This window comes from Amia ocellicauda, chromosome 1 (genome assembly GCF_036373705.1).
Source record: "Amia ocellicauda isolate fAmiCal2 chromosome 1, fAmiCal2.hap1, whole genome shotgun sequence".
Classification (NCBI taxonomy): Eukaryota; Metazoa; Chordata; class Actinopteri; order Amiiformes; family Amiidae; genus Amia; species Amia ocellicauda.
Window position 1 is genome coordinate 63,359,234 of NC_089850.1, and position 12,368 is coordinate 63,371,601.

The 12,368-nt window shown below is 46.8% G+C and overlaps 1 protein-coding gene across 1 annotated transcript in view; it reads right to left on the reverse strand.

Moving 5' to 3' along the window:
- Nucleotides 1–1,196: 1,196 nt before the first annotated feature.
- Nucleotides 1,197–12,368, reverse strand: part of josd2 (Josephin domain containing 2) — an 18,771-nt gene continuing 7,599 nt past the window's right edge. Inside the window, exons 2-5 of the mRNA XM_066712514.1 lie at nucleotides 2,584–2,707; nucleotides 2,292–2,417; nucleotides 1,999–2,193; nucleotides 1,197–1,836 (exon numbers count right to left, since the gene is read on the reverse strand). Of these exons, the coding sequence (XP_066568611.1) occupies nucleotides 1,716–1,836; nucleotides 1,999–2,193; nucleotides 2,292–2,417; nucleotides 2,584–2,705 (564 nt within the window). The 5' untranslated portion in view covers nucleotides 2,706–2,707 and the 3' untranslated portion in view covers nucleotides 1,197–1,715. The remainder of the gene's footprint in view (nucleotides 1,837–1,998; nucleotides 2,194–2,291; nucleotides 2,418–2,583; nucleotides 2,708–12,368) is intronic.

Here is a 12,368-nt window from a genome sequence, read left to right on the forward strand (position 1 = left end):
GGCAGGGAATGCCTTGATAGAAAATCAAGCTTAAAGAAAACAATCTTAAAGAGATTTTCACAAAATGAAAAGGAAGCTACACAAATCAGTAAAGCTGAGAAACTGTGGTAACAACAGCAGGCAGCACTATCCAGCCCAGCACTGTGAGGAGTGAGGCCTGGGGTCCATTCAGAACACATGCATGCACATGTATGTAGGGGTGCATGTATCGTGCTCCTCTGTGCTCCCTGCCTTTTCCTCTGCCCTGGGTTCAGGAGTGACCAGTGGACAGAGGTGACGTTACTGATGCGTTGATGTGTGTGTTTATATTTGCTTTGGCAATACAGCAAATGCCAATAAAGCAACATTTTAATCTGAATTTGAATGACAATGTGAGAGAAGGAGAAAGAGAGGAAGAATGACAGACACACAACACAACACCCCAGCCCTGGAAATGTCTGGTCACACATGTACAATAACTGTACATCTGTACAGCTAATTAACTCCTAACTTGTATTTTGTTACTGTGTTTATTCTGTTCTCTTTACTGTATCTGAACATTGGTGTATGTTAACTTGTTGTGCCAATAAAGCTCGTTTTGAATTTGAGGCTGAGCGCAAATGACAGAATGACAGCAGAGATCTGTGGTTCAATGCTGAGGACGGCGCTCCCCCTGGTGGCCACAGTGTGGAACTACACTGCACACCAGAGTGCACTCGCACTGAGCCACAGCAATAACAATATTCATAATGACATCACATCCCTGTCTTTACTATACCCCCCTCCATGCAGCAGCTTATTATACATCATAGTATGGTGTATAATAGTGTACTGCAGTATAGTTTACTGTGGTGTAGTATAGTTTAGTGTACTGCAGTGTAGTTTACTGTAGTTTTGTGTTCTGCAGTATAATTTACTGGAGTGTAGTATAGTTTATTGTAGAGCAGTAAAATAATGTAGTGTACTCTAGTAGACTAGTGCTGTTGTAAAGTGTACTTTAGGGTGCTGTAGTGTACTACAGTCTACTGCAGTGTAGATCAGTGTAGTACTGTATTATAGTGTAATACAGTTTAGAGAAGCATAACACGACAGTTCAGTATCTTATAGTTTAAATACTATAGGACAGTCTAATACAGCAGAGTAGAGCAGTACAGTGTAGTATATTTCAGTGTGGGGTTTATACAGTAAAGTATAACAGACACACAGACTGCAGTAGCTGTAATATAAATAAGATGGTTTTATTTACTGTTATAATACATTCAGCAGAGAGAGAGAGAGAGAGAGAGAGAGAGACAGAGAGCGTTTTCCTGTAGTATCTGATCTGTGCATAGATAGAGATACAGAGAAACAGAGATGCACAGAAACATGGACACACCCAAAACACACATAGAGACATTAACACACACACACATACAGAGACATAAACACACACACACAGACAAATACACAAACACAAACATACACACACGCACACACAGACACACACAGACAGAGAGAGATTGGGTCAGAGGTCATCACTATGGAGACCAGTCACTCCGAGGCACTGCAGGGGTCACAGGGGGGGAGGGGTCAGAGTAGGGGTCATTCTTCAGTCAGCAGGGAGGTCACCTAGAGGTCACTGTAGGTCAACCAGAGTTGCAGTGAAGTTAGCATGGCGGCTGTGGGGTCATTCAGAGGTCACAGTCAAAGGTCAGTTAGAGGTCAATGAAGGGTCACAGTCAGAGGTCAGTCAGGGGTCAGGCCACGTGGGGTCCATCAGCGGTCAGTAGCCAGCTGCCCTCCTCCTCCACCTCCTCACTGACAACCAGGAGCAACTGAGAGTCAGAGTCCAGAGAGAGCTGCTCACCGAGGAACAGCCTGAGAGAGGGGGAGAGAGCAGGAGAGAGGGAGAAGGGAGAGAGAGAGAGAGAGAAGGGGGGGAGAGAGAGAGAGAGAGGGAGGGAGGGAGAGGTCTTTAAGTACATTAACATTGACATGAACTGACTGGCTGGACACTACAGTACCCTCCCCCTCCCTCACCTCAGCTCCTCCTCTCCCCCGATGCACACAGGGCTCTTGAGTTTGGAGTCCAGGTTGTAGTAGGGGCCGTTGATGCGGCGCACCGCCACCCAGTGCCGCCGGCGCAGCGGGAGGGACAGCAGCCCCAGCGACACGCGCGACGGCACGTTCAGGATAAAGCCGACAGGGCGGCTGACACACAGACACTGGAGAGACCTGAGAGGGGGAGGGAGAGAGGGAGAGAGAGGAGAGTAAGATAACACAGGACCTCTGATAATGCCAGTCGGCTAGTCCCCCTCCCCCTCTTTCTGTACCTCCTCCGGTCCCACCACACGGCGCGCAGCCCCTGGGACAGCAGGGCGGCCATGATGACGTTGACGTCGTAGTTGCCCGTGCCCAGAACGGAGCGGTGCGGGTTCAGAACCGACTGAGGGGACAGGCTGGGAGAGAGAGAGAGAGAGAGAGAGAGAGGGAGTGGGGCAGAGGAGGAGTGTAGAGAGAGGGAGGAAGAGGAATGCAGATTGTTAATATAATATAATTGTCTGACTGGCTGACCCTCTATCCCTCCCTCTCACCACTCCCTCCCTCTGTCCCTTTCTCTCTCACTCTGTACAGATGCTGTCTGCACTCTGCTTGCTGAACTGCGGTCTCTGCAGCAGGTTGTTGAGCGCGTGGACGGCACACAGCTCCCAGCACTGCCGCTCGTGGTACAGGCCGGCCCCGTCCATCCCTGAGAGAGAGAGAGTATAGCATTGTGTCGCAGTACTGTACTGTGTGTCTGTACTGTTTGTGCTGCACTGTGCGTCTGTACTGTGTGTGTGTGTGTCTGTATTGTGTGTGTCTGTACGTTTGAGTGTGTGTGTGTGTGTGTCTGTACATTTGTGTGTGTGTCTGTACTGTGTGTGTGTGTGTCTGTACGTTTGTGTGTGTGTGTGTGTGAGTGTCTGTACTGTATGTGTGTGTCTGTACTGTGTGTGTGTGTACGTTTGAGTGTGTGTGTGTGTCTGTACTGTTTGTGTGTGTGTCTGTACGTTTGTGTGTGTGTGTCTGTACTGTGTGTGTGTGTGAGTCTGTACTGTGTGTGTGTGTCTGTAGGTTTGTGTGTGTGTGTGAGTCTGTACTGTGTGTGTGTGTGTCTGTACGTTTGTGTGTGTGTGAGTCTGTACTGTGTGTGTGTCTGTATGTTTGTGTGTATGTGTGTCTGTACGTTTGTGTGTCTGTACTGTGTGTGTGTATGTCTGTACTGTGTGTCTGTACTGTGTGTGTGTCTGTACGTTTGAGTGTGTGTGTCTGTACGTTTGTGTGTGTGTGTGAGTCTGTACGGTGTGTGTGTGTCTGTACGTTTGTGTGTGTGTATGTGTGTGTGTGTGTGTCTGTACGTTTGTGTGTGAGTCTGTACTGTGTGTGTCTGTACGTTTGTGTGTGTGTGTGTGTCTGTACGTATGTGTGTGTGTGAGTCTGTACTGTGTGTGTGTGTGTCTGTACGTTTGTGTGTATGTGTGACTGTACGTTTGTGTGTGTGTGTGTGTGTGTGTCTGTACTGTGTGTGTGTGTGTCTGTACGTATGTGTGTGTGTGAGTCTGTACTGTGTGTGTGTGTGTCTGTACGTTTGTGTGTGTGTGAGTCTGTACTGTGTGTGTGTGTGTCTGTACGTTTGTGTGTGTGTGAGTCTGTACTGTGTGTGTGTCTGTACGTTTGTGTGTGTGTGTCTGTACTGTGTGTGTGTGAGTCTGTACTGTGTGTGTGTGTCTGTACGTTTGTGTGTGTGTGTGACTGTACGTTTGTGTGTATGTGTGACTGTACGTTTGTGTGTGTGTGTGTGTGTGTGTCTGTACTGTGTGTGTGTGTGTGTCTGTACGTTTGTGTGTGTGTGTGTCTGTACTGTGTGTGTGTCTGTCTGTACGTTTGTGTGTATGTGTGACTGTACGTTTGTGTGTGTGTCTGTACGTATGTGTGTGTGTGTCTGTACTGTGTGTGTGTGTCTGTACTGTGTGTGTGTGTGTCTGTACTGTGTGTGTCTGTACGTTTGTGTGTGTGTGTGTGTGTCTGTACTGTGTGTGTGTGAGTCTGTACTGTGTGTGTCTGTACGTTTGTGTGTGTGTGTGTCTGTACGTTTGTGTGTGTGTGTCTGTACAGTGTGTGTGTGTCTGTACGTTTGTGTGTGTGTGTGTCTGTACTGTGTGTGTGTGTCTGTACGTTTGTGTGTGTGTGTGTCTGTACTGTGTGTGTGTGTGTCTGTACGTATGTGTGTGTGTGTGTCTGTACGTTTGTGTGTGTGTGTGTGTGTGTATGTACTGTGTGTGTGTGTGTGTCTGTACTGTGTGTGTATGTGAGTCTGTACTGTGTGTGTGTGTCTGTACGTTTGTGTGTATGTGTGACTGTACGTTTGTGTGTGTGTGTATCTGTACGTATGTGTGTGTGTGAGTCTGTACTGTGTGTGTGTGTGTGTGTGTGTGTCTGTACTGTGTTTGTGTACTATGTGTCTGTACTGTACTGTGTGTCTGTACTGTGTGTGTGTGTGTCTGTTCGTTTGTGTGTGTGTGTCTGTACGTATGTGTGTGTGTGTGTGTCTGTACGTATGTGTGTGTGTGTGTGTGTCTGTACGTATGTGTGTGTGTGTGTGTGTGAGTCTGTACTGTGTGTGTCTGTACTGTGTGTGTGTCTCTGTACGTTTGTGTGTGTGTGTGTCTGTACTGTGTGTGTGTGTCTGTACGTTTGTGTGTATATGTGACTGTACGTTTGTGTGTGTGTGTCTGTACGTATGTGTGTGTGTGTGTGTGTGAGTCTGTACTGTGTGTGTCTGTACTGTGTGTGTGTCTCTGTACGTTTGTGTGTGTGTGTGTCTGTACTGTGTGTGTGTGTCTGTACGTTTGTGTGTATATGTGACTGTACGTTTGTGTGTGTGTGTCTGTACGTATGTGTGTGTGTGTCTGTACTGTGTGTGTGTGTCTGTACGTTTGTGTGTGTGTGTCTGTACTGTGTGTGTGTGTGTCTGTACTGTGTGTCTGTGTACTATGTGTCTGTACTGTACTGTGTGTCTGTACTGTGTGTGTCCGTACAGTGTGTGTGTCTGTACGTTTGTGTGTGTGTGTGTGTGTCTGTACGTTTGTGTGTGTGTGTGTGTGAGTCTGTACTGTGTGTGTGTGTCTGTACGTATGTGTGTGTGTGTGTGTGTCTGTACGTTTGTGTGTGTGTGTGTGTGTGTCTGAGTCTGTACGTATGTGTGTGTGTGAGTCTGTACTGTGTGTGTGTGTGTCTGTACGTATGTGTGTGTGTGTGTGTGTGTGTCTGTACTGTGTGTGTGTGTCTGTACGTTTGTGTGTGTCTGTACTGTGTGTGTGTCTGTACGTTTGTGTGTGTGTGTGTGTGTCTGTACTGTGCGTGTGTGTGTCTGTACTGTGTGTCTGTGTACTATGTGTCTGTACTGTACTGTGTCTGTACTGTGTGTGTGTCTGTACGTTTGTGTGTGTGTGTGAGTCTGTACTGTGTGTGTGTGTCTGTACGTTTGTGTGTGTGTGTGTGTGTGTGTGTCTGTATTGTGTGTGTGTGTGTCTGTACGTTTGTGTGTGTGTGTGTGTCTGTACTGTGTGTGTGTGAGTCTGTACTGTGTGTGTCTGTACGTTTGTGTGTGTGTGTGTGTCTGTAGGTTTGTGTGTGTGTGTCTGTACTGTTTGTGTGTGTGTGTCTGTACAGTGTGTGTGTGTCTGTACGTTTGTGTGTGTGTGTGTCTGTACTGTGTGTGTGTGTGTCTGTACGTATGTGTGTGTGTCTGTACGTATGTGTGTGTCTGTACGTATGTGTGTGTGTGTATGTGTATGTACTGTGTGTGTGTGTGTGTCTGTACTGTGTGTGTATGTGAGTCTGTACTGTGTGTGTGTGTCTGTACGTTTGTGTGTATGTGTGACTGTACGTTTGTGTGTGTGTCTGTACTGTGTGTGTGTGTCTGTACTGTGTGTGTGTGTGTGAGTCTGTACTGTGTGTGTGTGTGTCTGTACGTTTGTGTGTGTGTGTCTGTACGTATGTGTGTGTGTGTCTGTACGTTTGTGTGTGTGTGTGTGTGTGTGTGTCTGTACTGTGCGTGTGTGTGTCTGTACTGTGTGTCTGTGTACTATGTGTCTGTACTGTACTGTGTGTCTGTACTGTGTGTGTCCGTACTGTGTGTGTGTCTGTACGTTTGTGTGTGTGTGAGTCTGTACTGTGTGTGTGTGTGTCTGTTCGTTTGTGTGTGTGTATCTGTACGTATGTCTGTGTGTGTGTGTGTCTGTACGTATGTGTGTGTGTGTGTGTGAGTCTGTACTGTGTGTGTCTGTACTGTGTGTGTGTCTCTGTACGTTTGTGTGTGTGTGTGTCTGTACTGTGTGTGTGTGTCTGTACGTTTGTGTGTATGTGTGACTGTACGTTTGTGTGTGTGTGTCTGTACGTATGTGTGTGTGTGTCTGTACGTATGTGTGTGTGTCTGTACGTTTGTGTGTGTGTATGTACTGTGTGTGAGTGTGTCTGTACTGTGTGTCTGTGTACTATGTGTCTGTACTGTACTGTGTGTCTGTACTGTGTGTGTGTCCGTACTGTGTGAGTCCGTACAGTGTGTGTGTCTGTACGTTTGTGTGTGTGTGTGTGTGTGTGTGAGTCTGTACTCTGTGTGTGTGTCTATACGTTTGTGTGTGTGTGTGTGTGTGTCTGTACGTTTGTGTGTGTGTGTGTGTGAGTCTGTACTGTGTGTGTGTGTGTCTGTACGTATGTGTGTGTGTGTGTGTCTGTACTGTTGTGTGTGTCTGTACGTTTGTGTGTGTGTGTGTGTACGTTTGTGTGTGTGTGTGTGTGAGTCTGTACTGTGTGTGTGTCTGTACGTTTGTGTGTGTGTGTCTGTACTGTGTGTGTGTGTCTGTACGTTTGTGTGTATGTGTGACTGTACGTTTGTGTGTGTCTGTACGTTTGTGTGTGTGTGTGTCTGTACTGTGTGTGTGTGTGTCTGTACGTATGTGTGTGTGTGAGTCTGTACTGTGTGTGTGAGTCTGTACTGTGTGTGTGTGTGTGTTTGTCTGTACGTTTGTGTGTGTGTGTCTGTACGTATGTGTGTGTGTCTGTACTGAGTGTGTGTCTGTACGTTTGTGTGTGTGTGTGTGTCTGTACGTTTGTGTGTGTGTGTGTGTGTGTCTGTATTGTGTGTGTGTGTGTGTGTCTGTACTGTGTGTGTGTGTCTGTACGTTTGTGTGTGTGTGTGTGTGTGTCTGTACGTTTGTGTGTGTGTGTGTGTGTGTCTGTACTGTGTGTGTGTGTCTGTACGTTTGTGTGTGTGTGTCTGTACGTATGTGTGTGTGTGTGTCTGTACTGTGTGTGACTGTACGTTTGTGTGTGTGTGTGTGTCTGTACTGTGTGTGTGTGTCTGTACGTTTGTGTGTGTGTGTGTCTGTACGTTTGTGTGTGTGTGTGTCTGTACGTTTGTGTGTGTGTGTGTGAGTCTGTACTGTGTGTGTGTGTCTGTACATTTGTGTGTGTGTGTGTGTGTGTCTGAGTCTGTACGTATGTGTGTGTGTGAGTCTGTACTGTGTGTGTGTGTGTCTGTACGTATGTGTGTGTGTGTGTGTGTGTGTCTGTACTGTGTGTGTGTGTCTGTACGTTTGTGTGTGTGTGTGTGTGTCTGTACTGTGTGTGTGTGTGTGTGTGTCTGTACTGTGTGTGTGTGTGTGTGTCTGTACGTTTGTGTGTGTGTGTGTGTGTGTGTGTCTGTACGTTTGTGTGTGTGTGTGTGTGTCTGTACTGTGTGTGTGTGTGTCTGTACGTATGTGTGTGTGTGAGTCTGTACTGTGTGTGTGAGTCTGTACTGTGTGTGTGTGTGTGTGTGTGTGTGTTTGTCTGTACGTTTGTGTGTGTGTGTCTGTACGTATGTGTGTGTGTCTGTACTGTGTGTGTGTCTGTACGTTTGTGTGTGTGTGTGTGTGTGTGTCTGTACTGTGCGTGTGTGTGTCTGTACTGTGTGTCTGTGTACTATGTGTCTGTACTGTACTGTGTCTGTACTGTGTGTGTGTCTGTACGTTTGTGTGTGTGTGTGAGTCTGTACTGTGTGTGTGTGTCTGTACGTTTGTGTGTGTGTGTGTGTCTGTATTGTGTGTGTGTGTGTCTGTACGTTTGTGTGTGTGTGTGTGTCTGTACTGTGTGTGTGTGAGTCTGTACTGTGTGTGTCTGTACGTTTGTGTGTGTGTGTGTGTCTGTACGTTTGTGTGTGTGTGTATGTGTATGTACTGTGTGTGTGTGTGTGTCTGTACTGTGTGTGTATGTGAGTCTGTACTGTGTGTGTGTGTCTGTACGTTTGTGTGTATGTGTGACTGTACGTTTGTGTGTGTGTCTGTACTGTGTGTGTGTGTCTGTACTGTGTGTGTGTGTGTCTGTACGTATGTGTGTGTGTCTGTACGTTTGTGTGTGTGTGTGTGTGTGTGTGTCTGTACTGTGCGTGTGTGTGTCTGTACTGTGTGTCTGTGTACTATGTGTCTGTACTGTACTGTGTGTCTGTACTGTGTGTGTCCGTACTGTGTGTGTGTCTGTACGTTTGTGTGTGTGTGAGTCTGTACTGTGTGTGTGTGTCTGTTCGTTTGTGTGTGTGTTTCTGTACGTATGTTTGTGTGTGTGTGTGTCTGTACGTATGTGTGTGTGTGTGTGTGAGTCTGTACTGTGTGTGTCTGTACTGTGTGTGTGTCTCTGTACGTTTGTGTGTGTGTGTGTCTGTACTGTGTGTGTGTGTGTCTGTACGTATGTGTGTGTGTGTCTGTACTGTGTGTGTGTCTGTACGTTTGTGTGTGTGTATGTACTGTGTGTGAGTGTGTCTGTACTGTGTGTCTGTGTACTATGTGTCTGTACTGTACTGTGTGTCTGTACTGTGTGTGTGTCCGTACTGTGTGAGTCCGTACAGTGTGTGTGTCTGTACGTTTGTGTGTGTGTGTGTGTGTGAGTCTGTACTCTGTGTGTGTGTCTATACGTTTGTGTGTGTGTGTGTGTGTCTGTACGTTTGTGTGTGTGTGTGTGTGAGTCTGTACTGTGTGTGTGTGTGTCTGTACGTATGTGTGTGTGTGTGTGTCTGAGTCTGTACGGATGTGTGTGTGTGTGTGTGAGTGTGTACTGTGTGTGTGTCTGTACTGTGTGTGTGTGTCTGTACGTTTGTGTGTATGTGTGACTGTACGTTTGTGTGTGTGTGTGTGTCTGAGTCTGTACGGATGTGTGTGTGTGAGTCTGTACTGTGTGTGTGTGTGTCTGTACGTATGTGTGTGTGTGTGTGTGTGTGTGTGTGTCTGTACGTTTGTGTGTGTGTATGTGTGTGTGAGTCTGTACTGTGTGTGTGTGTCTGTACGTTTGTGTGTGTGTGTGTCTGTACTGTGTGTGTGTGTGTCTGTACGTATGTGTGTGTGTGAGTCTGTACTGTGTGTGTGAGTCTGTACTGTGTGTGTGTGTGTGTGTGTGTTTGTCTGTACGTTTGTGTGTGTGTCTGTACGTATGTGTGTGTGTCTGTACTGTGTGTGTGTCTGTACGTTTGTGTGTGTGTGTGTGTGAGTCTGTACTATGCGTGTGTGTGTCTGTACTGTGTGTCTGTGTACTATGTGTCTGTACTGTACTGTGTCTGTACTGTGTGTGTGTCCGTACTGTGTGTGTGTGTGAGTCTGTACTGTGTGTGTGTGTCTGTACGTTTGTGTGTGTGTGTGTGTGTGTGTGTCTGTATTGTGTGTGTGTGTGTCTGTACGTTTGTGTGTGTGTGAGTCTGTACTTTTTTGTGTGTGTGTCTGTACGTATGTGTGTGTGTGTGTCTGTACGTTTGTGTGTGTGTGTGTGTGTGTCTGTATTGTGTGTGTGTGTGTCTGTACGTTTGAGTGTGTGTGTGTGTGTCTGTACTGTGTGTGTGTGTCTGTACGTTTGTGTGTGTGTGTGTGTCTGTACGTTTGTGTGTGTGTGTGTGTACGTATGTGTGTGTGTGTGTCTGTACTGTGTGTGTGTGTGTCTGTACTGTGTGTGACTGTACGTTTGTGTGTGTGTGTGTCTGTGTCTGTACTTATGTGTGTGTGTCTGTACTGTGTGTGTGTGTCTGTACGTTTGTGTGTGTGTGTGTCTGTACGTTTGTGTGTGTGTGTGTGTCTGTACGTTTGTGTGTGTGTGTGTGTGTGTCTGTACGTTTGTGTGTGTGTGTGTGTCTGTACTGTGTGTGTGTGTCTGTACGTTTGTGTGTGTGTGTGTGTGTGTGTCTGTATGTTTGTGTGTGTGTGTGTGCGTGTGTGTCTGTACGTTTGTGTGTGTGTGTGAGTCTGTACTGTGTGTGTGTGTGTCTGTACGTTTGTGTGTGTGTGAGTCTGTACTGTGTGTGTGTCTGTATGTCTGTACGTTTGTGTGTCTGCACTGTGTGTGTGTGTGTCTGTTCGTTTGTGTGTGTGTGTCTGTACGTTTGTGTGTGTGTGTGAGTCTGTACGGTGTGTGTGTGTGTCTGTACTGTGTGTGTCTGTACGTTTGTGTGTGTGTGTGTGTCTGTACTGTGTGTGTATGTGTGACTGTACGTTTGTGTGTGTGTGTGTGTGTGTCTGTACTGTGTGTGTGTGTGTCTGTACGTATGTGTGTGTGTGAGTCTGTACTGTGTGTGTTTGTGTCTGTACGTTTGTGTGTGTGAGTCTGTACTGTGTGTGTGTCTGTACGTTTGTGTGTGTGTGTCTGTACTGTGTGTGTGTGAGTCTGTACTGTGTGTGTCTGTCTGTACGTTTGTGTGTGTGTGTGTGACTGTACGTTTGTGTGTATGTGTGACTGTACGTTTGTGTGTGTGTGTGTGTGTGTCTGTACGTTTGTGTGTGTGTGTGTGTGTGTGTGTCTGTACTGTGTGTGTGTGTGAGTCTGTACTGTGTGTGTGTGTCTGTCTGTACGTTTGTGTGTATGTGTGACTGTACGTTTGTGTGTGTCTGTACGTATGTGTGTGTGTGAGTCTGTACTGTGTGTGTCTGTACGTTTGTGTGTGTGTGTGTGTGTCTGTACTGTTTGTGTGTGTGTGTCTGTACAGTGTGTGTGTGTCTGTACGTTTGTGTGTGTGTGTCTGTACTGTGTGTGTGTGTGAGTCTGTACTGTGTGTGTGTGTCTGTACGTTTGTGTGTGTGTCTGTAGGTTTGTGTGTGTGTGTGAGTCTGTACTGTGTGTGTGTCTGTACTGTGTGTGTGTGTGTGTCTGTACTGTGTGTGTGTGTCTGTACTGTGTGTGTGTGTGTGAGTCTGTACTGTGTGTGTGTGTCTGTACGTTTGTGTGTGTGTGTCTGTACGTATGTGTGTGTGTGTGTCTGTACTGTGCGTGTGTGTGTCTGTACTGTGTGTCTGTGTACTATGTGTCTGTACTGTACTGTGTGTCTGTACTGTGTGTGTCCGTACTGTGTGTGTGTCTGTACGTTTGTGTGTGTGTGAGTCTGTACTGTGTGTGTGTGTGTCTGTTCGTTTGTGTGTGTGTGTCTGTACGTATGTGTGTGTGTGTGTGTGTGTGAGTCTGTACTGTGTGTGTCTGTACTGTGTGTGTGTCTCTGTACGTTTGTGTGTGTGTGTGTCTGTACTGTGTGTGTGTCTGTACGTTTGTGTGTATGTGTGACTGTACGTATGTGTGTGTGTGTCTGTACTGTGTGTGTGTGTCTGTACGTTTGTGTGTGTGTCTGTACTGTGCGTGTGTGTGTCTGTACTGTGTGTCTGTGTACTATGTGTCTGTACTGTACTGTGTGTCTGTACTGTGTGTGTGTCCGTACTGTGTGTGTCCGTACTGTGTGTGTGTCTGTACGTTTGTGTGTGTGTGTGTGTGAGTCTGTACTCTGTGTGTGTGTCTGTACGTTTGTGTGTGTGTGTGTGTGTGTGTCTGTACGTTTGTGTGTGTGTGTGTGTGAGTCTGTACTGTGTGTGTGTGTTTCTGTACGTATGTGTGTGTGTGTGTGTGTCTGTACTGTGTGTGTGTGTCTGTACGTTTGTGTGTGTGTGTGTCTGTACGTTTGTGTGTGTGTGTGTGAGTCTGTACTGTGTGTGTGTCTGTACGTTTGTGTGTGTGTGTCTGTACTGTGTGTGTGTGTCTGTACGTTTGTGTGTGTGTGTGTGTGTGTCTGTACTGTGTGTGTGTGTGTCTGTACGTATGTGTGTGTGTGTCTGTACGTATGTGTGTGTGTGTCTGTACGTTTGTGTGTGTGTGTGTGTCTGTACTGTGTGTGAGTGTGTCTGTACTGTGTGTCTGTGTACTATGTGTCTGTACTGTACTGTGTGTCTGTACTGTGTGTGTCCGTACTGTGTGTGTGTCTGTACGTTTGTGTGTGTGTGTGTGTGAGTCTGTACTCTGTGTGTGTGTCTGTATGTTTGTGTGTGTGTGTGTCTGTACGTTTGTGTGTGTGTGTGTGTGAGTCTGTACTATGCGTG